Source organism: Hyperolius riggenbachi, chromosome 12, assembly GCF_040937935.1.
Source record: "Hyperolius riggenbachi isolate aHypRig1 chromosome 12, aHypRig1.pri, whole genome shotgun sequence".
Lineage (NCBI taxonomy): Eukaryota > Metazoa > Chordata > Amphibia > Anura > Hyperoliidae > Hyperolius > Hyperolius riggenbachi.
Window position 1 is genome coordinate 32,660,884 of NC_090657.1, and position 25,031 is coordinate 32,685,914.

A 25,031-nucleotide genomic window follows, 5' to 3' on the forward strand; every position below is an offset into this window, starting at 1 on the left:
GCTAATGTGAACCGGGCCTTATATTTACAAAAACAAACAAACAAACAAACATAGGGGGAGCGATCAGACGCCACCAGTAGAGAGCTCTGTTGGTGGAGGGAAAAGGGGGGGGGGATCACTTGTGTGCTCTGTTGTGCGGCCCTGTAGCTTGGCCTTAAAGCTGCAGTGGCCAATTATACAAAAATAGCCTGGTCTTTAGGGGGGCTAGCACTGTGGTCCTCAAGAGGTTAAAAGTAAAATAATATGGCAGCCTCCATATCACTCTTACCTTGGGTACCCTTTAACTATAAATTGATTCATAGCAGAAAACTATTGATATTCTATCAACATTTTTATCTTTTCTGTTTAAAAGCGATTTAGGGTGAAAACTCACATCTATTATTTGAAAAGTGTTTTGTTTTCTACAGATAATAAAGATAAAAAAAACAACAACAAATAAGTAAAATGCAGATAAAGCTTTATTTATTGATTGATAAAGCATATGTCTTCATGGATCCTAATTTAAAGTATCAGAATGGCTTAAGAACCCGACCACAAGCTTGCAGCACTATTTCTGGTCCATGGCTTGGTCTTTCTGTGTTCTCCATTCCTATTATGCATTTTCTTGAACTTTCTCAGAAGATGAGATAACTTTCCCGTCTTCTATGTCCTCAGTGATGACCCTCACCACTCTCTTTTTGACTGGTTCTGAAATGAAGAACAGCTACGTCAATAACAATTTTCAACATCACATTAGCTGCGTAGACTTAAAATAAAGTTGTCCAGGTTAAAGTGCAAACACAGGCAGGCAGGCAGGCACACACACACACACACACACACACACACTCTCCCACACACACACACCTACACACACACACACACCTACACACACACACACACCTACACACACACACACACACACCTACACACACACACACACCTACACACACACCTACCTACACACACACACACACACACACCTACACACACACACACACCATACACACACACACACACCATACACACACACACACCATACACACACACACACCACACACACACACACCTACACACACACACACACACACACACACCTACACACACACACACACACACACACACACACACACACACACGTACACACACACACACACACACACACACACACACACACACACACACGTACACACACACACACACACACACACACACACACACACACACACACACACACGTACACACACACACACACGTACACACACACACACACACACACACACACACGTACACACACACACACACACACACACACACACACACACACACACACACACACACACACACACACACACACACGTATACATACACATACACACACACACACACACACACACACACACACACACACACACACACACACACACACACACACACACGAGCAATTTTCCAGACAGGTGGAAGCCCTCTGCCCCACCTCCCTCCACTGTTCCCTTCTTCCTTTCTGAAAGTGACATATCCCCATGGCAAAGGCGAATACATCACTGCAAAATGAACCGAACTTCACAGCTTTTCACCGGCCAAGATACACATCTTACCAGCGTTCCGTGAATATGCCCCTTAAACTCTGACTCTGTTACCAGCAGAGATAGATTTAGGTAAAATGAGGCTCTGCCTCTGGACAATGTAGCAGCTTCAGCTCACCCAATTCTTCACTCCCCTGGCTTTGTTGTAGGTGAGATGGGTCAAGAGCTCCTCAGGCCTTAATGGGAACCTTAACTGAGAGGGATATGGATGTTTCCTTTGAAACAATACCAATTGCCTGGCATCCTGCTGATCTCTTTGGCTGCAGTAGTGGCTGAATCACAGACCTGAAACAAGCATGCAGTTAATCCAGTCTGACTTCAGTCAGAGCACCTGATCTGCATGCTTGTTGAGGGGCTGTGGCTAAAAGTATTAGAGACACAGGATCAGCAGGAGAGTCAGGCAACTAGTATTATTTTAAGAGGAAAAAATCCACATTCTTCATACCAATTCAATAATTTTGATTGGTTGTCCCAAAAAATCGAGAGCTTTTTTTTTGTTTTTGATTGATAAATCTGATCAATGTTAATTTTTTTAGATTTTTGGAGATTGGACATGTTGGAAATTTCAGACCAATTTTATCAAGAATTGTATGGTGTGTGATGGATTGTCAATTACTTGATGTACAGTTCCAATCAATTTTTTCTGAGCTTTCAATTTTTTTATTCATGATTGGGAAAAAAATTGAACATAAGTGTGGGTTACATTGGTAAATTGATTGCTATTCTTGAATTGAACAGATATTTAAAAAATTGTTGTCATCTTCCCGAACTCCCCTTCTAACCTAACACATCACGTAAGCTCGCTCATTTGCATGGCCCATAGTGTTCTAAGCAGAAAGATCACAATTTGCGATCCTCTAGCTTAGTAAATTAGCCTCACCATGTAAATTAATCAGAACCAAACAAATAGCCAGGTAAGGGCTAGTTCACACTTTTTTTAAAAACGTATCCGTAGCTACGTTTTTTTGTCCCGGACAAAAGACAGAGCAATGGATACCAATGTGAAAAATAGCGGCTGTGCACTCTCCTAGAGTTGAGCCGAAATTTTCGTAATTTCGCATTACTATAATTACGCATGCGAAATTTGCGATTACGATGCGAAATTAGCGTAGCGAAATTGCCATTAAAATCGTAATTGAAAATACCGTAAGCGTAATTTTCAACGCGAAATTTCGTGTTTCGTTCATGCCGTAATTTCGCATTAAACGCTACCGTAATTTCGCATTAAACCGTAACGCTCCGTATAATATAAAAAAGCCGCCGACTTTAAGGGTTAATAGCAAAGCCCCCTTAAATGCTAAGAGCCTCAAATTTGGAGAATATATTAAGGAAATCAGGAGGAATAAGAGGAATTTTTTTTTTTCAAAAAGACCTTATAGTTTTTGAGAAAATCGATGTTAAAGTTTCTAAGTAAAAATGTATACATTTAAAAACCCGCCAACTTTAACGGTTAATAGCAAAGCCTGCTTAAAGTTTAGGAACACCAAATTCCTAGGGTATATTAAGGGGATCAGTGGGAATAAGAGGAAAAAATTTTTTTTCAAAAAGACCTTATAGTTTTTGAGAAAATCGATTTTTAAGTTTCAAGGGCAAAAATGTCTTTTAAATGCGGAAAATGTCAGTTTTTTTTGCACAGGTAACAATAGTGTATTATTTTCATAGATTCCCCCAAGTGGGAAGAGTTTTACTTACTTCGTTCTGAGTGTGGGAAATATAAAAAAAAACGTGGGGTCCCCCCTCCCAGACCTCTTTAACCCCTTGTCCCCCATGCAGGCTGGGATAGCCAGAATACGGAGCACCGGCCGCGTGGGGCTCCGCACCCTGACTATACCAGCCCGCATGGTCCATGGATTGGGGGGTCTAGGAAGGGGAGGGGCAGCCAAGCTTTCCCCTCCCCCTCCGAGCCCTTGTCCAATCCAAGGACAAGGGGCTCTTCTCCACCTCCGATGGGCGGTGGAGGTGGAGGCCGCGATTTCCTGGGTGGGGGGTTCATGGTGGAATCTGGGAGTCCCCTTTAACAAGGGGTCCCCCAGATGCCCACCCCCCCTCCCAGGAGAAATGAGTATAGAGGTACTTGTACCCCTTACCCATTTCCTTTAAGAGTTAAAAGTAAATAAACACACAAACACATAGAAAAAGTATTTTAATTGAACAAAAAACATAACCACGAAAAAAGTCCTTTAATATTCTTAATTAACCATTAATACTTACCTGTCCCTTTAAATAAATGATCCCACGCAATATCCTCGGAAATGTTCTATCAGTTACAATGTAACAAAGTTATTACAATGTAACAACTTTGTTACATTGTAACTACGCCGCACCCGACGTCACTCGCCGCTCAGCCGCCGCATACACTTACGCGTCCTTGCAGGACGCTAAGTCCCCGCCGGCTCCCGCTGTCCACCCCGCCCACATCTGTCACCCACATGTCACCCACATGTGGGTGACATGTGGGTGACATGTGGGAGAGGCGGGGAGGGCAGCGGAGCCGGCAGGGACTTAGCGTCCTGCACGGACCCGACAGAGCTTTGAGCTATATAGCTCAGAGCTCCTAGAAGCATCTTTGTATTTTGGCTCCAAGGAGCCCCATTGGTCCTTAGCAGACCAATGGGGTTCCTTCAAATCAGACGGAACCCCATTGGTCTGCTAAGGACCAATGGGGCTCCTTGGAGCCCAAATACAAAGATGCTTAGAGAGCTCTGAGCTATATAGCTCAGAGCTCTGTCGGGTCCGTGCGGCGGGTGAGCGGCGAGTGACGTCGGGTGCGGCGTAGTTACAATGTAACAAAGTTGTTACATTGTAATAACTTTGTTACATTGTAACTGATAGAACATTTCCGAGGATATTGCGTGGGATCATTTATTTAAAGGGACAGGTAAGTATTAATGGTTAATTAAGAATATTAAAGGACTTTTTTCGTGGTTATGTTTTTTGTTCAATTAAAATACTTTTTCTATGTGTTTGTGTGTTTATTTACTCTTAACTCTTAAAGGAAATGGGTAAGGGGTACAAGTACCTCTATACTCATTTCTCCTGGGAGGGGGGGTGGGCATCTGGGGGACCCCTTTTTAAAGGGGACTCCCAGATTTCACCATGAACCCCCCCCACCCAGGAAATCGCGGCCTCCACCTCCACCGCCCATCGGAGGTGGAGAAGAGCCCCTTGTCCTTGTATTGGACAAGGGCTCGGAGGGGGAGGGGAAAGCTTGGCTGCCCCTCCCCTTCCGAGACCCCCCAATCCATGGACCATGCGGGCTGGTATAGTCAGGGTGCGGAGCCCCACGCGGCCGGTGCTCCGCATTCTGGCTATCCCAGCCTGCATGGGGGACAAGGGGTTAAAGAGGTCTGGGAGGGGGGACCCCACGTCGTTTTTCCACACTCAGAACGAAGTAAGTAAAACTCTTCCCACTTGGGGGAATCTATGAAAATAATACACTATTGTTACCTGTGCAAAAAAAACTGACATTTTCCGCATTTAAAAGACATTTTTGCCCTTGAAACTTAAAAATCGATTTTCTCAAAAACTATAAGGTCTTTTTGAAAAAAAAATGTTCCTCTTATTCCCACTGATCCCCTTAATATACCCTAGGAATTTGGTGTTCCTAAACTTTAAGCAGGCTTTGCTATTAACCGTTAAAGCCGGCGGGTTTTTAAATGTATACATTTTTACTTTGAAACTTTAACATCGATTTTCTCAAAAACTATAAGGTCTTTTTGAAAAAAAAATTTTCCTCTTATTCCTCCTGATCTCCTTAATATATTCTCCAAATTTGAGGCTCTTAGCATTTAAGGGGGCTTTGCTATTAACCCTTAAAGTCGGCGGCTTTTTTATATTATACGGAGCGTTACGGATTAACGCGAAATTACGGTAGCGTTTAATGCGAAATTACGGCATGAACAAATACCCATTGTAATGCGAAAATTACGCGAAAATTACGCTTAGGCGAAATTTCGCGAAATCCTTCTTCATTACGATTATGTACTTACGGCCATAATCGTAATTACACTAATTACGCGAAATTTCGCGAAATCGTAAATAGGTCATTACGCTCATCTCTACACTCTTCCCCCCCCCCAAAAAAACGGACCTCCCTCTTCACAAAGAAAATTGCACACAAAACGTATGCCAACACGGATGGCCAGAACTTCCTTCTCCTCCCCTCAACATCATCTCTGACAGCTTCCTGTTGACCACAAGCTGGGAGAGACGAGAGCAAAACCACTCCCAATCACTTGCCATTGGTACAGGCACTCACAAAAAACTCCCCAGGACATTCCATATGCCTTTTAAATGGTCAAAACACTGTTTTTTTTCTAAAGAAAGCCCCTCCAACTGGCTTCCTATTGGTCAATAACAATTGCATTGGGGCAGGTACTGTGGCAGCAGCGCCATATGCTGTAAACACCGGGGATTTCTTTCCCTCGTAATTACATTTCGCCTGCGAGCCGCGATCAGAGGCCCACAGGCTTTTCACGGAGCTCCCCTGCCGTGAACTGACGGCTTGTCGTTTGTCCATGTTTTTTGCTTGAAAAACGGTACGGAAACGGATTGCACTTTTTTCGCAAACGGATCCGTTTGCGTTCCGTTTTTTGTTTCCACGGAGCCCGGACCGCGGACTGCGATCTGCAACTGGATATAGTGTGGCCCAAGCCTAACTCAAAGTTTTGTTCCAAGTTTCATGAAATTCTGATGTTAAAGTCAATGGTAACGAATATCACTGTTATATGCAAAGCTCCCCTACATGCTGTTGTCGAATTCGATATATTCGAGAGAATAGTCAGAACAAAACAAAAAAATTACCAAAAAGTCTGGCAAGTTTTGAGAAAATCACATCCAGAAGGAGGAAGTAGGTGAAGAGCTGGAACACACCTTGGAGGGCAGCATACAGAGGCAACATCAAGGGTGATAACCACTTAAGAACCGCATGATTTTGCAATGATCTGTGCTGCGTGGGCTCCTCAGCCCGCAGCACAGATCAGATAACAGGCAGGGCAATCAGAGTCCCCCCCCCCTTTTCCTCACTAGGGGGATGTCCTGCTGGGGGGGTCTGATCGCCGCTGGCTGCTTGTGGTTAGCGGGGGGGGGGGGGCTCCACAAAGCCCCCTCCACAGCACTATTCCCCCCTCCCTCTCCTTCCCTCCCTCTCCTCCTTACTACGGGTGGCACAGGACGACAAGCCATCTTGTACCGCCTCTGATAGGCTTCAGCCTATCAGACGGCGGCGATCCCCGGCAAATCAGAAGCCGGGGATTGCCGATCTCCTTTACGGCGCTGCTGTGGCAGCAGCGCCATATGCTGTAAACACCGGGGATTTCTTTCCCTCGTAATTACATTTCGCCTGCGAGCCGCGATCAGAGGCCCACAGGCTTTTCACGGAGCTCCCCTGCCGTGAACTGACGGCTTGTCGTTTGTGGATATCCATGGAAATCCACCAACGACCAGCCACCGCCTATCGGCGTTGGCTGGTCGTTAAGTGGTTAACCCCCCTGCTGTGGTCCTGGTCCACTGAAACTTGTGTTCTGTTCCCAATCATTTGGAATAGCGTTTGGATTCGGAGTGCTCATCCCCTACTGTCTCCTAGCTAAACCCACCCATCTTATTAACAAGAGGGGTTGGATAGCCTGTGATAAGTTGCCACTGTTTGGTTTCTAGGGCCTTGGATTCCAGTGATAGACGAAAAAGACAATATTCTTTTCGCATTGACTTTCACAAAAATAATGTTACATTCGATTTTTGAGTGAAAATGCCATGGAAAATAAGTGTTATTTGGCAAAAATATAATTTTTTGCAATAAAAATAATCATGGCAAAAGTATTGTTTTTGCACTCTCTGTGTTACAGTATCGAATTTCCAGGTTTTTTTGCGAATATTTTCTCTAAATCGAAAATAGCATTTTGGATGCAGGTATGACTTTGCCGAAAATTTGCAAGCAATACTGTATCCAGCTCTCTCACTGCCTGAGCTTGGGCTTATGACCGGGCAAAACTTTGTAGCCCAATAAATTCCACATTTTCTGAGAATACTGAATTCTGATGCTAAACACGAAATTTGGAATTCCTTGTAATTTGATTTCTCATCCCTTCTACTTCAGCCTAACTGGACGAAAATTTTCATCCAGTTAGGCTGCGCGCACTCCTGCGGGTCGCACGCGCTCCCTAGGGCCCCCCCGTGTGCACTCCCACCGCTGCCCATCAGCCCAGCGATCAATGAAAGGGATTATAGATCCCTGTCATTGATCGGACCCCCCCCGGAGAAAAGCCGACAGCGTCTCTTCAGACGCTGCGGCTTTTCTGAGCTCTGGTCTTCTTTCTTCTTCCTGGGAGCGAGATTGATCGCTCCCAGGACTTTTTGATAGTAAAACTACACCCCAAACCACATTTTATTAAACAAATACATTTTTACACATTTTAAAAAATTACAATAATAATAAAAAAAACATAAATAGTTACCTAAGGGTCTGAACTTTTTAAATATGCATTTCAAAGGAGTATATCAATATGATTTATTAAATTATTGGCTTCTAAATAGTGATGGACGCAAATTGAAAAAAATGCACCTTTTATTTCCATATTAAATATCGGCGCCATACATTGTGATAGGGACATAATTTAAATGGTGTAATGAGCGGGAGAAATTGGTAAATAAACTACATAGGTTTTAATTATGGTGGCATGTATTAATTTCAAACTATAATGGCCAAAAGCTGAGCAATAATGATTTTTTTTTCCATTTATTTCTTAATATTCCTGTTAAAATGAATTTAGAATAAATTAATTCTCAGCAAAATGTATCACCCACAGAAAGCCTAATGGGTGGCGGAAAAAACAAGATATAGATCAATTCATTGTGATGAGTAGTGATAAAGTTATTGGCAAATGAACGGGAGGTGAAAGTTGCTCAGATGTAAAAAAAAATCTCAACCCTGTAGGCTGAAGTGGTTAAATCATTATATTATTATTGATATGGCAGAGCTTGCCCCACACCTGTGACCACATTTATACCTTTGCTTGAGCAAGCATTATTATATCATGTTACCTTTCTTGGATTCTGTAGATGATGCAGATGATGCCTGTGACACTTTGGTGGAGGATGAAGAAGCATTCGATGATACCTGTGACACTTTGGTGGAGGATGAGGAAAGCGATGCGCTTTGTTTGCTACCTCCAGAGGAATGGCTGTAAGAGGAAAGGTTCATGATTACTACATGACTATACAATTATTAAACTTTTAATAAATTTGCTAGTTTTCAGGCATCAGATAATTTTGTCCGAGTTTATATGCTTTAAAGTGTTGCATATGGAGAAGGGAAGGTTGGCATAGCTAAGCCATAGTTTTATTCATAGATCATCATTCACCAGGGCTGGATCTACCATAAGACTCTGTAGGCACGTGCCTATAGGCGGCTGATGATGGAAATGCGGCTCACTCCTCTCCCCCAGTGCCTGCCTCCTTCCCTATGCAGAGTCCTAAGCAGAGTGTAAATCAGAGGTTACTCACCCTGATCTCAGCATTCCACTGATGAGATCTCCCCCTTAGTCGGAGGCACCTTTAGCTACTTCATACTTGAGGATTCTTCTAGCCACCTACGGTAATATTGAGGGTACTTCTGGCTATCTAATACTAAGGGACACCTGCCTGCCTATGATGGGCAAGGGAAGTAAGGGGGAAGCTACAACTGTTCCAGCCAGCACACTTGCGGTGCGGTTCGGGGGAATAGAATGGAGTGGAGGTTAATGGAGGGCGAAGTCTAGGGTGCCAGGACATCTGTGGCTCCTCTGATGTAAATCCAGGCCTGTCCTTCACAATCCGTAGTGATAAATGGCATGTAACAAAGTGATGGCCACATACCGATGCAGTTCAGAACACACTGGTGGGTGCTCAGGGAAGGGTGAGAGACTGACGGCTGTTTCGCTGCTGGAGGCTTCTAGGCTCTCACTCGTCAGGCTCTCAGCCTTCCTTGTGCACCAACCAGTGTGTTTTGAACTGTATCGGTATGTGACCATCACTTTGCTTGCATGCTATTTGTCACCACGGATTGTGAATGATGATCTGTGATATACAGCTATTGGTTAGCTGTGCCGACCTTCCCTTCTCCATATGCATCACTACTGCTTTCATGCTGGTCAGAGCACGCTTGCAATGCTGACAGACACACAGATCTAATCCAGGGATCCTCCCCTTCCTCTTACACCCTCCGTGCTTCGCTTAGCCGCAGTGCTGCAACGGTTCTTCACTGATGCTTGGATGTGTGTTTATATAAAAATTTATCCTAAAATGGCGATGACCTATGTGTACTAAATAAAATCATCAAAGGAATAATAAATGGGATACATGAATACACGAATTAATAAAACTTGGCCGGTAGCTGTGCATGGCAAGGTAAGGCAGCGTTACCACCGCCCTCCATCGGGGCAGCTCCACTTAACTCTACAGGCAGACATGGCAGTGGTAAGCTAAAGCTTCAGGATTTCAGGCAGCGTAAAGGGAACAGCTTTGGGACTTAGGGCAAATCACAGCAGGGTAAGGCAAGTTGCAGCTCCAAGGACTTTGCCGACCGGTTCTTGTGGTTGCATTCTAGCAGGCCAAAATGTGAAAAGTCCGTTCTTTCTGTGTTGGCATCAGTCGGCCACTTTGAATATTTGCCAGGTCCAGAAGTGGCCAGACTCTGAGTTCTGGCCGTAATATATATACAGTGCATATATATGAACACTTCAACACCCCGAGGAAGGGGTTTATTTATGGCTAAATTGAATTATGCAAGTATGCTGCATTAAATAAAATACTGTTTTAAAAATGTTTAGGCACACTTAAAGTGGAATGAAACCCAGCATTTCTTCTTTGCTCTAATAGATTATTTACAGCATATTATATACAACCAGCATTTTTTTTTACTAGAAAAGCATTCAAAGGGTTAAACACAGGCCTTAGAAGCTCCACTGCAGGGAAAGCTGGAGGAATCTGAACTGAAATGGTAAACAAACCCTTCTCTGACACTGCAAACCCTCCTGAAGACAGTGAGACAATCAGAAAGCATCAGAAAGCATTTCTGCTTACATTAGAAGATGAATAAAGCAGTTATGAATAAAATGCAAAGTCAGCTTTCGAGCAAAAAAAGTGTACTTTGGGAACATGTAATTTCTAAATGAATAATACTTATGCACAAAAGCAAATATGATAACCGTATGGCATATAAAAAAGTAGGAAAACATGTTTTTATTGAATATTATGTCAGGATTTTATACCACTTTAAGTATAAGTACAGTATAACTTTCAATGATGATTTCAAAGTGAGTCATCTGAAACTACTGACATTTCTTGGCACACAATAATACTAATGACATCATATTAGCTACTAATGTAATAATAAAACATTTACAAGTTTCTGTACTTGTTCGTATTACTAGTATAGTAGTTTTTACATGAGAATAGCATGAGAATAGCTAGCGCCATGGGCAGACTATGGGCTCTGTGGTGGGTAGGACCTGGCATGACCTACCTGTAACCTACTCTGACAGACCCTGTGGTTATTTTGGGATTAAATTTAAACTGTTCCACTGCGCTCTCTTAGGAAACCTGAAGCAGAAAAAACATATTGCACATAGCGTAATCCTGCCTCTAATATTGACACCACTCCAAAATGTGCTGCATGGACATGAGTGCACCCTCCACCGACATAAAAGGGGCTCACCAGATTCTGACCACCTCTTTCTTCAGGTGGGGCTCAGGCTCAAATCTGTGTATTCACCAGGACCTTCAGTGAATCACACCATCCAGTGCAGTAGAAAATGTATTTATTCTTCATAAAACTTTTAAAACAAACAGAACAAACTCCTCATGGCGTAGTATGACAAAACCACCATATATCACACTTGCGCTTCTCGCGCCAATGGGCTACTTACAAGCTAAAAGAAGATAAAAAGCACATCTGAGTGGTGAGGCTGAAGATCATCTGGGTCTACCTGCGACTATCCGGCGGCGTCTCGCACTATAGTAGGTCCCCGTGATGCTCCAGTTCCCCGTTCCGGATTTCCGTACGGAATTACGTCACACGCACTGGCTCCGCCGGATAGTCGCAGGTAGACCCAGATGATCTTCAGCCTCACCGCTCAGATGTGCTTTTTATCTTCTTTTAGCTTGTAAGTAGCCCATTGGCGCGAGAAGCGCAAGTGTGATATATGGTGGTTTTGTCATACTACGCCATGAGGAGTTTGTTCTGTTTGTTTTAAAAGTTTTATGAAGAATAAATACATTTTCTACTGCACTGGATGGTGTGATTCACTGAAGGTCCTGGTGAATACACAGATTTGAGCCTGAGCCCCACCTGAAGAAAGAGGTGGTCAGAATCTGGTGAGCCCCTTTTATGTCAGTGGAGGGTGCACTCATGTCCATGCAGCACAATTTGGAGTGGTGTCAATATTAGAGGCAGGATTACGCTATGTGCAATATGTTTTTTTTTTCTGCTTCAGGTTTCCTAAGAGAGCGCAGTGGAACAGTTTAAATTTATTGCCAACCTTAAAGGACATTTCCACAGCGAACTCACAGCGTCCACAGGCAATTCTATAAGGACTTTTGACAGTATCGGTATTTGTGAATTTTCTTGTACTAATTAGTTGAGTGGCGCAGCCAGTTATATTGAATATTTTGGGATTAGGTGTGTGTGTATGTGTGGTGGCATTGGCGGTGTTGTATTATTAGATCGGGTCTGTTATTGACCTGGCTGTTACACCAGGTTATATGCAATACTCCCTCATGTCTTAACCTAAACTGAGGCTGATGCAATGTCCACAACTGGAGGTAAGAAGGAGACTACTTCTCAGATTGTTTACCATTGCTTAAAGGATACCCGAACTGACATGTGACATAATGGGATAGACATGTGTATGTACAGTGCCTAGCACACAAATAACTATGCTGTGTTCTTTTTTTCTTTCTCTGCCTGAAAGAGTTAAATATCAGGTATGTAAGTGGCTGACTCAGTCCTGACTGAGAAGTGACTACAGCGTGACCCTCACTGATAAGAAATTCCAACTATAAACCACTTTCCTAACAGAAAATGGCTTCTGAGAGTAGGGAAGATGTGAAAAGGGGAATTTCTTATCAGTGAGGGTCACACTGTAGTCACTTCCTGTCTGAGTCAGGACTGAGTCAGCCACTTACATACCTGATATTTAACTCTTTCAGGCAGAGACAGAAAAAAGGAACACAGCATAGTTATTTGTGTGCTAGGCACTGTACATACCCATGTCTATCTCATCATGTCACATGTCACTTCAGGTATCCTTTAATATAAATTGGCCTTCTTAAAAGAAAAGGTATTTGTAATTATTCAGAATTATGTGAGTAAAAACGCTCTCCAATAATGCATCACTATTGAACATGCAAAACATTCCTTTATGTCCCTTAACATGGGATTGTCAGCCATAAAATAAAATTCCATTTACCCACTGCTCTGTGTTTATTATGCAGCCTGCAACCTGACCCTGCATTGCAAGCATCTCAATATAATCATAAATGTTTTTGCTGTAATAAATCTTATCTCAGTCAGCCTGGCTCTATTTGATACATTGCCGAGGAGAAGGAAGCTTGTCATCGCCCTTCCCACATTCCTACTCCACACTGATTGGCTGAGGGCGGTTCAGTGAGCTGCTGAAATATGATCTGTGCAGTGTTCACGTGTGTTTACAAAGTAAGCTAGATATGACAGTGCAGTTTCTCGCAGGGAAAAAAAAAGACGAAGGCTGGATCCACACTATAAGTGGTTTTGTGAGCGCTTGTGATTGCTGAGCGCTTTTTTCCCATTCGCTTTCATTAACTGGTTCAGCACCACAGTGTCGAAAACCTCATGCATCCGAGCCACGTTCACCTCCCATTCATTCGCCAATAACTTTATCACTACTTATCACAATGAATTGATCTAGATCTCGTTTTTACCGCCACTAATTAGGCTTTCTTTGGGTGGTACATTTTTCTAAGAATTATGTTTTTCAAAATCCATTTTAACAGGAAGATTAAGAAAAAAATGAAAAAAAAAATCATTTTTTCTCAGTTTTTGGCCATTTATAGCTTGAAATTAATATATGCCACCCTAATTAAAACTAATGTATTTTATTTGCCCATTTGTCCCGCTTATTATACCATTTAAATTATGTCCCTATCACAATTTATGGAGCCGATATTTTATTTAGAAATAAAGGTGCATTTTTCAATTTGCGTCCATCACTATTTAAAAGCTTATAATTTAAAATAATATAATAATATACTCTCTTGACATGCATATTTAAAAAGTTCAGACCCTAGGTAACTATGTATGTTGTTTTTGTTTTTTTTATTGTAATTTTTTTTATTATTTTTTTTATAAAAAAATGTATTTGGGTAATTTTGGGTGTGGGAGGGAAACAGCTAATATTAAATGAAAAATAATGTAATTGTTTAATAAAAAATGTGTCTGAGTGCAGTTTACTATTTGGCCTCAAGATGGCCACAGTCAAAAAAGTCCTGGATGCGAGAAGAAGGTGAAGTTTCCTGGGGGCAGAAATACCGCGCTCTCTGAATAGAAAGCGTTGTTTTTTTCTGCGGGGAAGTTAGATTGGTGAATGGGAATTATATTCCCATTCACTGATCGGGGTGCTAACGGCAGGCGGCGGGATCGCGCGCACCACGCAGCAACAGCAGCAGTGCCTATCTGGACGAACATAGTCGTCCAGATAGGCTAAACTGGTGAAAATCTCGGTAAAAATCAAATAAAATACACAAAATACATGATATAAAGATTTTTACCATGATTTTAATAAACATTAATGGAAAAAAGCGCTCCGCAAGCTATCGGCAATCACAGGCGCTCACGACAGCGCTTATAGTGTGGATCCAGCCAGGAAGGAAATTACATCAGGAAGACTGACTTCAGTCAGAGGGAGTAAAAATGGAAAATGCTAGGAACGGTTTTCTCTTGATTTCCATAAATGTCATATATCAAATAAAAACGTGGACAGTACAATACATGTGTTATGTAAATAGAAGAAGTATTTATCTACTTATATATTTGTTTTTTTCCCTGGGATAGTATGGCTTTCCCTCTTGCTTTAAAGGCAATGACACACACGTATTGGCTCCTGTACACGTGTGCCTATAGCCTATTAATTTTACAGCGCCACATGCATGCAACTGTTTTGGACTGGTTGGTCCTCGTCGGTCAAGGCATACATTAATATGATACAACTTGAACTTGGGCAACAAAAGTTACAGAATGAATTTGGCCGTCTCAGGAATCTAGTTGGGCTTGTGGTCACTGGTCAAACATCTACAAATATTTATAAAGGACTTTTGAGCTTAATGTATGGTTTTTGTTATTGCTTCTGATTCTGGGTAGCACAGGTTTCACCAGAAACATTTCCCTTATAATCGGACTGTATTGTAAATTTCACTAGAGATCTCACAACATAACTATATACCTGCATACTACACTCCATTGTGAAACTTGAAAAAACCCTCAAAGTTTTATACTGTATTTTTGTGCTTACTCGAATTCTCCTTCCAGCAGGCGGCGGTATGTTTCGATTTCCATCTCCAGTCTGGCCTTGATGTCGAGCAGCTCTCTGTACTCATGACCCTGGCGCTCCATGTCTGACCTGAGCTGCATGATCTGCTCCTCTAGCCCACCGATGGAATGCTGGATGTTCTGGAGTTGTGCTCTGAAGTTGGCTTCTGTCTCAGCCAGGGTCTCTTCAAGGGATTTTTTCTAAACATTTACACAAATCAGCTATATAATGAAAGAATGTTTTATATAAAAAGCCAACACACTATCAATATTTGTAAAAGAAACAAATGGTATTGAGTGCGAAACCAGGTTTTTGGGAATGGGACCTCCCAAGTAGTGTTGGGCGAACAGTGTTCGCCACTGTTCGGGTTCTGCAGAACATCGCCCTGTTCGGGTGATGTTCGAGTTCGGCCGAACACCTGATGGTGTTCGGCCTTTTAGTTCGGGTTCGCCCGAACTGCTCAATGCCCGGCCGAACAGGGCCCCTGTTCGGCCGAACAGGGCCCTGTTCGGCCGAATACGGCCCCCCTATGGGGTCGCAGGCATAAGGGGGGAACATGCCCCGATCGCGGGGGGGGGGTCCGAAATTCCCCCCACCCCCTCCGCTAGCGCTCCCCCCTCTGCCCGCTTCCCCATAAAAAAGTTTGCGTAAAGTTAAATAGTACCGGTGGTGGCTGCTGCAGTGGCTGGCTGTTCGGGTCCCCATTGACTTGCATTGAGTTCGGGGTTCTGGCCGAACATGCCGAACATCTGGCCCATGTTCGGCCTGTTCAGCCCGAACCCGAACATCCAGGTGTTCGCCCAACACTACTCCCAAGGTACATGCAGGGGTGTAACTAAAGGAAGGGGGGGACCCCTGATATCGTATTGGGGCCAGAGCTGTTGGGGCTCAACTTCTTATCTTTCCATCTGATACAGAGATCTGTCCTCCAAATCATGTGGCTATGCTTGTTATGGGTGAGGGTGGGGTGCATGAGAGCCACATCTGATATGTGACTGCTAGCAGATGATCCCAAGTTGTGGAAGCAGAGTGGTGTAAATGTTTGGGGCAGGAACTTTTTCCAGGAAGGGGGGGGGGGGGCATCATTTGTCGTTACACCCATGATTGCACACACAATGTTAACCACTAAAGATCTACTAGTAGATTCATCTTAATTAACCTCCCTGGCGGTATGATAAGTGCGGATGCGCGGCCGCGAAAGGGTTTTTATCAATTTTTTTTTTGCATGTAGCTAGCCTAACGCTAGCTACATGCTTCCCCCCCCTCCCTGCGGCGTCCCTCCCGTACCCACCGATCGCCGGCGGCGCCGCTTGCCCATAAGGAAATCCCGTTCTGAACGGGATTTCCTTGAGGGATGGCGACGAACGGAGTGATGTCATCGACGTCGCCGGGAATCCCGATCCACCCCATAGCACAGCCTGGCGGCGATTGGCCAGGCTGAGCAAGGGGTATGCGGGCGAGGGGGGCCTGTATCGCGGCGGGTAGCTGCGCATCGGCGGTGGGCGGCAGCGATCAGACCAAACACGCAGCTAGCAAAGTGCTAGCTGCGTGTTTGAAAAAAAAATTATGGAAATCGGCCCAGCAGGGCCTGAGCGGCACTTTCCGGCGGCTTACCCCGTGTCACACACGGGGTTACCGCCAAGGAGGTTAATGAAAATTACTGCTTTTCCTGGAACTTTGAGCTTGCCCACACCTCTACTACTTGCCAGACCTTCTACTTGGTCCTTTCATGTAATAAATTAAACGTATGGTTTGTACAAAAATATATTTGCAATAAATAAAAAAAATCGGAAATCTGTGAAATTTGGAATTTGTTTGGAATTCCATGCAAAATTTTGAAACTTGGCCAGATTAGTAATTTAGTCATTCTGACCATTAAGTGGATTGTATATTGTTTTGAATGTAGATTTTTTTTATTTTATAGAATTATGCACTTTGCTTACCATTGCCAGCTGTGACTGGAGCTCAATCTCTAAAGCTTGGAGGGTTCTTCTGAGGTCGGAGATTTCACTCTTGCTTGTTTGCACCTGTTCAACACCAGCTGAGATCTCCTTCTTGATTTCACCACTCTAAAATGATAAAAACATCATAAGTTGGTTTCATCTGATCTTCTCCACTCAAGGGCTCCCTGCACACTGCAAATCCGTTTTCCGATTCCGATTCCGATTCCGTTTCCGATTCCGATTCCGTTTCCGATTTTCCTTGAATACATTCAACAGAAAAACGGATCAAAAAACGCAGCATGCAGTTAAGATTAAAAATCGGAATCGGAATCGGATGTAAAAACAGATTAAAAAGCGGAATCGGAATCTGAAATGCATGCAGTGTGCAAGAGGCCTAATACGACTACATTTTTTTACCTATTTGCAGAACTACACAACAGAACATTGTTTCCTAGTAGGACTAACTTGCTAATCATCATTAACATGTTTATGAAGAGGAAACTTCTCCGTGGTGAACAATATCTCATCAAGATATGGGAGGTGGGAGGATAAAGTCTCAATATGTAGACAAGATAGGGTAAAAAGACAGTGGGAGCCTAACATTATGGGGGTGGAGAGGGGGGTGGGGACAGTGTAAAGATTAAGGAGGTTGGTAAAACTTCAAGTAGCCCATTTCAGGTAAACAAAATTGGTAAATGTGGTGGTAAAAATATAAAGTGCATGGTAACCAATGCTCGGAGCCTTGCAAATAAAATAGACGAACTAGAGTTCATTCTGAATGACAAAGGCTATGACATTGTGGGAATAACCGAGACATGGATGGATGAAAGCCATGACTGGATAGCTAATTTAAAAGGATACAATGTGTTTAGGAGGGATAGAACAGGGAAAAAAGGTGGAGGGGTGTGTCTTTGTTAAGAATTCTTTTACAACTGTCCTCAACGATGAGATGGAGGAAGATTGCGAAGATGTGAAGTCCGTTTGGGTAAATATTCATGGTGGAAATAAAAGTTGCCAATTGCTTATTGGAGTATGCTACAGACCACCTCATATTAACCACTTCAGGACCACAGTCTTTTCGCCCCTTAAGGACCAGAGCCTTTTTCTCCATTCAGACCACTGCAGCTTTCACGGTTTATTGCTCGGTCATACAACCTACCACCTAAATGAATTTTACCTCCTTTTCTTGTCACTAATACAGCTTTCTTTTGCTGCTATTTGATTGCTGCTGCGAGTTTCAGTTTTTATTATATTCATCAAAAAAGACATGAATTTTGGCAAAAAAATGACTTTTTTAACTTGCTGTGCTGACATTTTTCAAATAAAGTAAAATTTCCTATACATTTGAGCGCGAAAGTTATTCTGCTACATGTCTTTGATAAAAAAAAAAACATTCAGTGTATATTTATTGGATTGGGTAAAAGTTATAGCGTTTACAAACTATGGTGCCAAAAGTGAATTTTCCCATTTTCAAGCATCTCTGACTTTTCTGCGCACCTGTCAGGTTTCATGAGGGGCTAAAATTCCAGGATAGTACAAATACCCCCCAAATGACCCCATTTTGGAAAGAAGACATCCCAAAGTATTCAGTGAGAGGCATGGTGAGTTCATAGAAGATTTTATTTTTTGTCACAAGTTAGCGGAAAATGACACTTTCTGACAAAAAAAAGAAAAAAAAAAGTTTCCATTTCTTCTAACTTGCGACAAAAAAAAATGAAATCTGCCACAGACTCACTATGCTCCTCTCTGAATACCTTGAAGTGTCTACTTTCCAAAATGGGGTCATTTGTGGGGTGTGTTCACTGTCCTGGCATTTTGGGGGGTGCCTAATTGTAAGCACCCCTGTAAAGCCTAAAGATGCTCATTGGACTTTTGGCCCCTTAGCGCAGTTAGGCTGCAAAAAAGTGCCACACATGTGGTATTGCCGTACTCAGGAGAAGTAGTATAATGTGTTTTGGGGTGTATTTTTACACATACCCATGCTGGGTGGGAGAAATATCTCCGTAAATGACAATTGTTTAATTTTTTTTACACACAATTGTCTATTTATAGAGATATTTCTCCCACTCAGCATGGGTATGTGTAAAAATACACCCCAAAACACATTATACTACTTCTCCTGAGTACGGCGATACCACATGTGTGGCACTTTTTTGCACCCTAACTGCGCTAAGGGGCCCAAAGTTCAATGAGTACCTTTAGGATTTCACAGGTCATTTTGAGAAATTTCGTTTCAAGACTACTCCTCACGGTTTAGGGCCCCTAAAATGCCAGGACAGTATAGGAACCCCACAAATTACCCCATTTTAGAAAGAAGACACCCCAAGGTATTCCGTTAGGAGGATGGTGAGTTTATAGAAGATTTTTTTTTTTTGTCACAAGTTAGCGGAAATTGATTTTAATTGTTTTTTTTTCACAAAGTGTCATTTTCCGCTAACTTGTGACAAAAAATAAAATCTTCTATGAACTCACCATACTCCTAACGGAATACCTTGGGGTGTCTTCTTTCTAAAATGGGGTCATTTGTGGGGTTCCTATACTGCCCTGGCATTTTAGGGGCCCTAAACCGTGAGGAGTAGTCTTGAAACCAAATGTCGCAAAATGACCTGTGAAATCCTAAAGGTACTCATTGGACTTTGGGCCTCTTAGCGCACTTAGGGTGCAAAAAAGTGGCACACATGTGGTACCGCCGTACTCAGGAGAAGTAGTATAATGTGTTTTGGGGTGTATTTTTACACATACCCATGCTGGGTGGGAGAAATATCTCTGTAAATGACAATTGTTTGATTTTTTTTACACACAATTGTCCATTTACAGAGAGATTTCTCCCACCCAGCATGGGTATGTGTAAAAATACACCCCAAAACACAATATACTACTTCTTCTGAGTACGGCGATACCACATGTGTGACACTTTTTTGCAACCTAGGTGCGCTAAGGGGCCTCACGTCCTATTCACAGGTCATTTTGAGGCATTTGGATTCTAGACTACTGCTCACGGTTTAGGGCTCCTAAAATGCCAGGGCAGTATAGGAACCCCACAAGTGACCCCATTTTAGAAAGAAGACACCAAAAGGTATTCTGTTAGGAGTATGGTGAGTTCATAGAAGATTTTTTTTTTTGTCACAAGTTAGCGGAAAATGACACTTTGTGAAAAAAAAAAACAATACATATCAATTTCCGCTAACTTGTGACAAAAAATAAAATCTTCTATGAACTCATCATACACCTAACAGAATACCTTGGGTGTCTTCTTTCTAAAATGGGGTCACTTGTGGGGTTCCTATACTGCCCTGGCATTTTAGGGTCCCTAAACCGTGAGGAGTAGTCTTGAACCCAAATGTCTCAAAATGACCTGTGAAATCCTAAAGGTACTCATTGGACTTTGGGCCCCTTAGCACAGTTAGGCTGCAAAAAAGTGTCACACATGTGGTATCGCCGTACTCAGAAGAAGTAGTATAATGTGTTTTGTGGTGTATTTTTACATATAACCATGCTGGGTGGGAGAAATATCTCTGTAAATGACACATTTTTGATTTTTTTTACACACAATTGTCCATTTACAGAGAGATTTCTCCCACCCAGCATGGGTATGTGTAAAAATACACCACAAAACACATTATACTACTTCTCCTGAGTATGGCGATACCACATGTGTGACACTTTTTTGCAGCCTAGGTGCGCTAAGGGGCCCAACGTCCTATTCACAGGTCATTTTGAGGCATTTGTTTTCTAGACTACTCCTCACGGTTTAGGGCCCCTAAAATGCCAGGGCAGTATAGGAACCCCACAAGTGACCCCATTTTAGAAAGAAGACACCCCAAGGTATTCCGTTAGGGGTATGGTGAGTTCATAGAAGATTTTATTTTTTGTCACAAGTTAGTGAAAAATGACACTTTGTGAAAAAAACAATAAAAATCCAATTTCCGCTAACTTTTGACAAAAAATAAAATCTTCTATGAACTCATCATACACCTAACAGAATACCTTGGGGTGTCTTCTTTCTAAAATGGGGTCACTTGTGGGGTTCCTATACTGCCCTGGCATTTTACGGGCCCAAAACTGTGAGTAGTCTGGAAACCAAATTTCTCAAAATGACTGTTCAGGGGTATAAGCATCTGCAAATTTTGATGACAGGTGGTCTATGAGGGGGCAAATTTTGTGGAACCGGTCATAAGCAGGGTGGCCTCTTAGATGACAGGATGTTTTGGGCCTGATCTGATGGATAGGAGTGCTAGGGGGGTGACAGGAGGTGATTGATGGGTGTCTCAGGGGGCGGTTAGAGGGGAAAATAGATGCAATCAATGCACTGGGGAGGTGATCGGAAGGGGGTCTGAGGGGGATCTGAGGGTTTGGCCGAGTGATCAGGAGCCCACACAGGGCAAATTAGGGCCTGATCTGATGGGTAGGTGTGCTAGGGGGTGACAGGAGGTGATTGATGGGTGTCTCAAGGTGTGATTAGAGGGGGGAAATAGATGCAAGCAATGCACTAGCGAGGTGATCAGGGCTGGGGTCTGAGGACGTTCTGAGGTGTGGGCGGGTGATTGGGTGCCCGCAAGGGGCAGATTAGGGTCTAATCTGATGGGTAACCGTGACAGGTGGTGATAGGGGGTGATTGATGGGTATCTAGTGGGTGTTTAGAGGAGAGAAGAGATGTAAACACTGCACTTGGGAGGTGATCTGATGTCGGATCTGCGGGCGATCTATTGGTGTGGGTGGGTGATCAGATTGCCCGCAAGGGGCAGGTTAGGGGCTGATTGATGGGTGGCAGTGACAGGGGGTGATTGATGGGTGGCAGTGACAGGGGGTGATTGATGGGTGGCAGTGACAGGGGGTGATTGATGGGTGGCAGTGACAGGGGGTGATTGATAGGTGATTGACAGGTGATAAGTGGGTTATTACAGGGAATAACAGATGTAAATATTGCACTGGCGAATTGATAAGGGGGGTCTGAGGGCAATCTGAGCGTGTGGGCGGGTGATTGGGTGCCCGCAAGGGGCAGATTAGGGTCTAATCTGATGGGTAACAGTGACAGGTGGTGATAGGGGGTGATTGATGGGTAATTAGTGGGTGTTTAGAGGAGAGAAGAGAGGTAAACACTGCACTTGGGAGGTGATCTGATGTCGGATCTGCGGGCGATCTATTGGTGTGGGTGGGTGATCAGATTGCCCGCAAGGGGCAGGTTAGGGGCTGATTGATGGGTGGCAGTGACAGGGGGTGATTGATGGGTGGCAGTGACAGGGGGTGATTGATAGGTGATTGACAGGTGATCAGTGGGTTATTACAGGGAATAACAGATGTAAATATTGCACTGGCGAATTGATAAGGGGGGGTCTGAGGGCAATCTGAGCGTGTGGGCGGGTGATTGGGTGCCCGCAAGGGGTAGATTAGGGTCTAATCTGATGGGTAACAGTGACAGGTGGTGATAGGGGGTGATTGATGGGAGATTGATGGGTAATTAGTGGGTGTTTAGAGGAGAGAATAGATGTAAACAATGGATTTGGGAGGTGATCTGATGTCGGATCTGCGGGCGATCTATTGGTGTGGGGGGGTGATCAGATTGCCCGCAAGGGGCAGGTTAGGGGCTGATTGATGGGTGGCAGTGACAGGGGGTGATTGACGGGTGATTGACGGGTGATTGACAGGTGATTGACAGGTGATTGACAGGTGATCAGGGGGGATAGATGCATATAGTACACGGGGGGGGGTCTGGGGGGGGGTCTGGGGAGAATCTGAGGGGTGGGGGGTGATCAGGAGGGGGCAGTGGGCAGGGGGGGGGGGATAAAAAAAAATAGCGTTGACAGATAGTGACAGGGAGTGATTGATGGGTGATTAGGGGGGTGACTGGGTGCAAACAGTGGTCTGGGGGGTGGGCAGGGGGGGGTCTGAGGGGTGCTGTGGGCGATCAGGGGGCAGGGGGGGGGGAAATCAGTGTGCTTGGGTGCAGACTAGGGTGGCTGCAGCCTGCCCTGGTGGTCCCTCGGACACTGGGACCACCAGGGCAGGAGGCAGCCAGTATAATAGGCTTTGTATACATTACAAAGCCTATTATACATTGTTTCAGCGGCGATCCGGGTGCTAGTAACCCGCCGGCGCTTCCGAACGGCCGGCGGGTTACTACGAGCGGTGGGCGGAGCCAGTCCCCGCGGCTGATCGCGTCACGAATGACGCGATCGCCGCATAGCCACTCCCGCAGCCGCCCCCGCCGATGGGCGTATTGCGGTCGTTTGGGCCCGGTCTTTGCCGCCGCCCATCGGCTGGGGGCGGTCGTTAAGTGGTTAATGAAGCTGCAGAACTGCGATTACTACAGCAAATTGAAAAAGCTGCAAGTAAAAATGAGGTCATAGTTATGGGCGACTTCAACTTTCCAGACATTGACTGGGGTATTGAGGCTACCCATTCTGGTAAAAGCAGCAGATTTCTGGCAGCACTACAGGACAATTACTTGACTCAAATGGTAACGGAACCAACTAGGGGAAATGCGTTACTGGATCTGATCATTTCTAATAGACCAGATAATGTATCAAATGTGCAGGTTCAAGAACATTTGGGAAATAGTGATCACAACATGATAACGTTTGATCTGGTGACTGATGGGCCACGGGGCAGCGGGACCACTAAAACTATGAATTTTAGAAAAGCAAAGTTCAATCAAATTAGGCAGGCACTAAGTTTGGTGGACTGGGATAATGTACTACAAGGGGAGGACACTGAAGGGAAATGGCAAGCTTTTAAACGTATTCTCAATCAATAGTGTAGTATGTATATCCCATATGGAAACAAAATGTCTAGGAATAAAAAAAGGCCTCTATGGGTGAATAGAAAGGTTAGAGATAAAATGAAGAGGAAAAAATTTCTATAAGGTCCTAAAACAGGAAGGGACCGAGGCTGCACTCAGCAATTATAAGGAGTGCAATTAAAATTGTAAAAAAGAAATTAGGCTGGCAAAGATCGAAGCTGAAAATCAAGTCGCTAGGGATATCAAATCTAACCCAAAAAAGTTTTACAAGTACATCAACTCTAAAAAAAGAAAGGTTGACTGTATAGGACTCCTAAAGGATGAGGGTGGGAACTCAATGGTGGATGACCAAGGTAAGGCAGAGTTATTAAATGCTTTCTTTGCTTCTGTCTTCACAAAGGAAACATCACTGTTGCAAATTACAGAGGCAGAAGAGTCTCAATTTTCAAACTGTAATATTAAATACTTAACACAGGAAGAAGTAAAGGCAAGACTAAATAAATTAAAAATAGACAAGGCACCTGGCCTGGATGGCATGTATCCTCGGGTCCTAAGGGAATTAAGTTCAGTTATAGATAAACCCCATTTATCTTATCTTTTGTGACTCTCTTTCAACTGGCAGAGTCCCAGTGGATTGGCGTACAGCCCACGTTTTCCCATTATTTAAGAAGGGCAAAAAATCAGATCCAGGAAATTATAGACCTGTAAGCTTAACATCAGTTGTATACAAACTATTTGAGGGGTTACTAAGAGATATTATACATGACTTCATAGTAGAAAATAATCTTATTTCTCCGCATCAACATGGGTTTACTAAAGACAGGTCCTGTTTGACTAACATGCTCAGCTTTTATGAGGTAGTGAATGCTAATATGGATATTGGGAATGCTGTAGATGTGATATACTTGGACTCTGCTAAGGCCTTCGACACTGTTCCCCACAAAAGTCTGGTGCAAAAGTTGAGGATGCAAGGACTGGGGAAGAGTCTGTGTGCTTGGATAGGGAACTGGCTAATGGACAGAAAACAGAGTTGTGGTCAATGAATCATACTCAAAATGGGAGACTGTTAGCAGTGGGGTCCCACAGGGGTCTGTACTGGGTTCAGTGCTCTTCAATTTATTTATTAATGACCTAGTGGATGCAGTAGTGAGCAAAGTTGCTATTTTTGCAGATGATACAAAATTGTGCAGAATCATCAACTCTCAGGAAGATAGTGTCATATTGCAACAGGATCTGGATAGTATGGCTA

At 43.6% G+C, this 25,031-nt stretch overlaps 1 protein-coding gene across 1 annotated transcript in view; it reads right to left on the bottom strand.

The window, feature by feature from the left end:
• Positions 1-440: 440 nt before the first annotated feature.
• The window catches only part of LOC137542133 (keratin, type I cytoskeletal 47 kDa-like), a 35,749-nt gene continuing 11,158 nt past the window's right edge, over positions 441-25,031 (bottom strand). Inside the window, exons 5-8 of the mRNA XM_068263818.1 lie at positions 17,044-17,169; positions 15,083-15,300; positions 8,601-8,740; positions 441-687 (exon numbers count right to left, since the gene is read on the bottom strand). Coding sequence (XP_068119919.1) covers positions 593-687; positions 8,601-8,740; positions 15,083-15,300; positions 17,044-17,169 — 579 coding nt within the window. The 3' untranslated portion in view covers positions 441-592. The remainder of the gene's footprint in view (positions 688-8,600; positions 8,741-15,082; positions 15,301-17,043; positions 17,170-25,031) is intronic.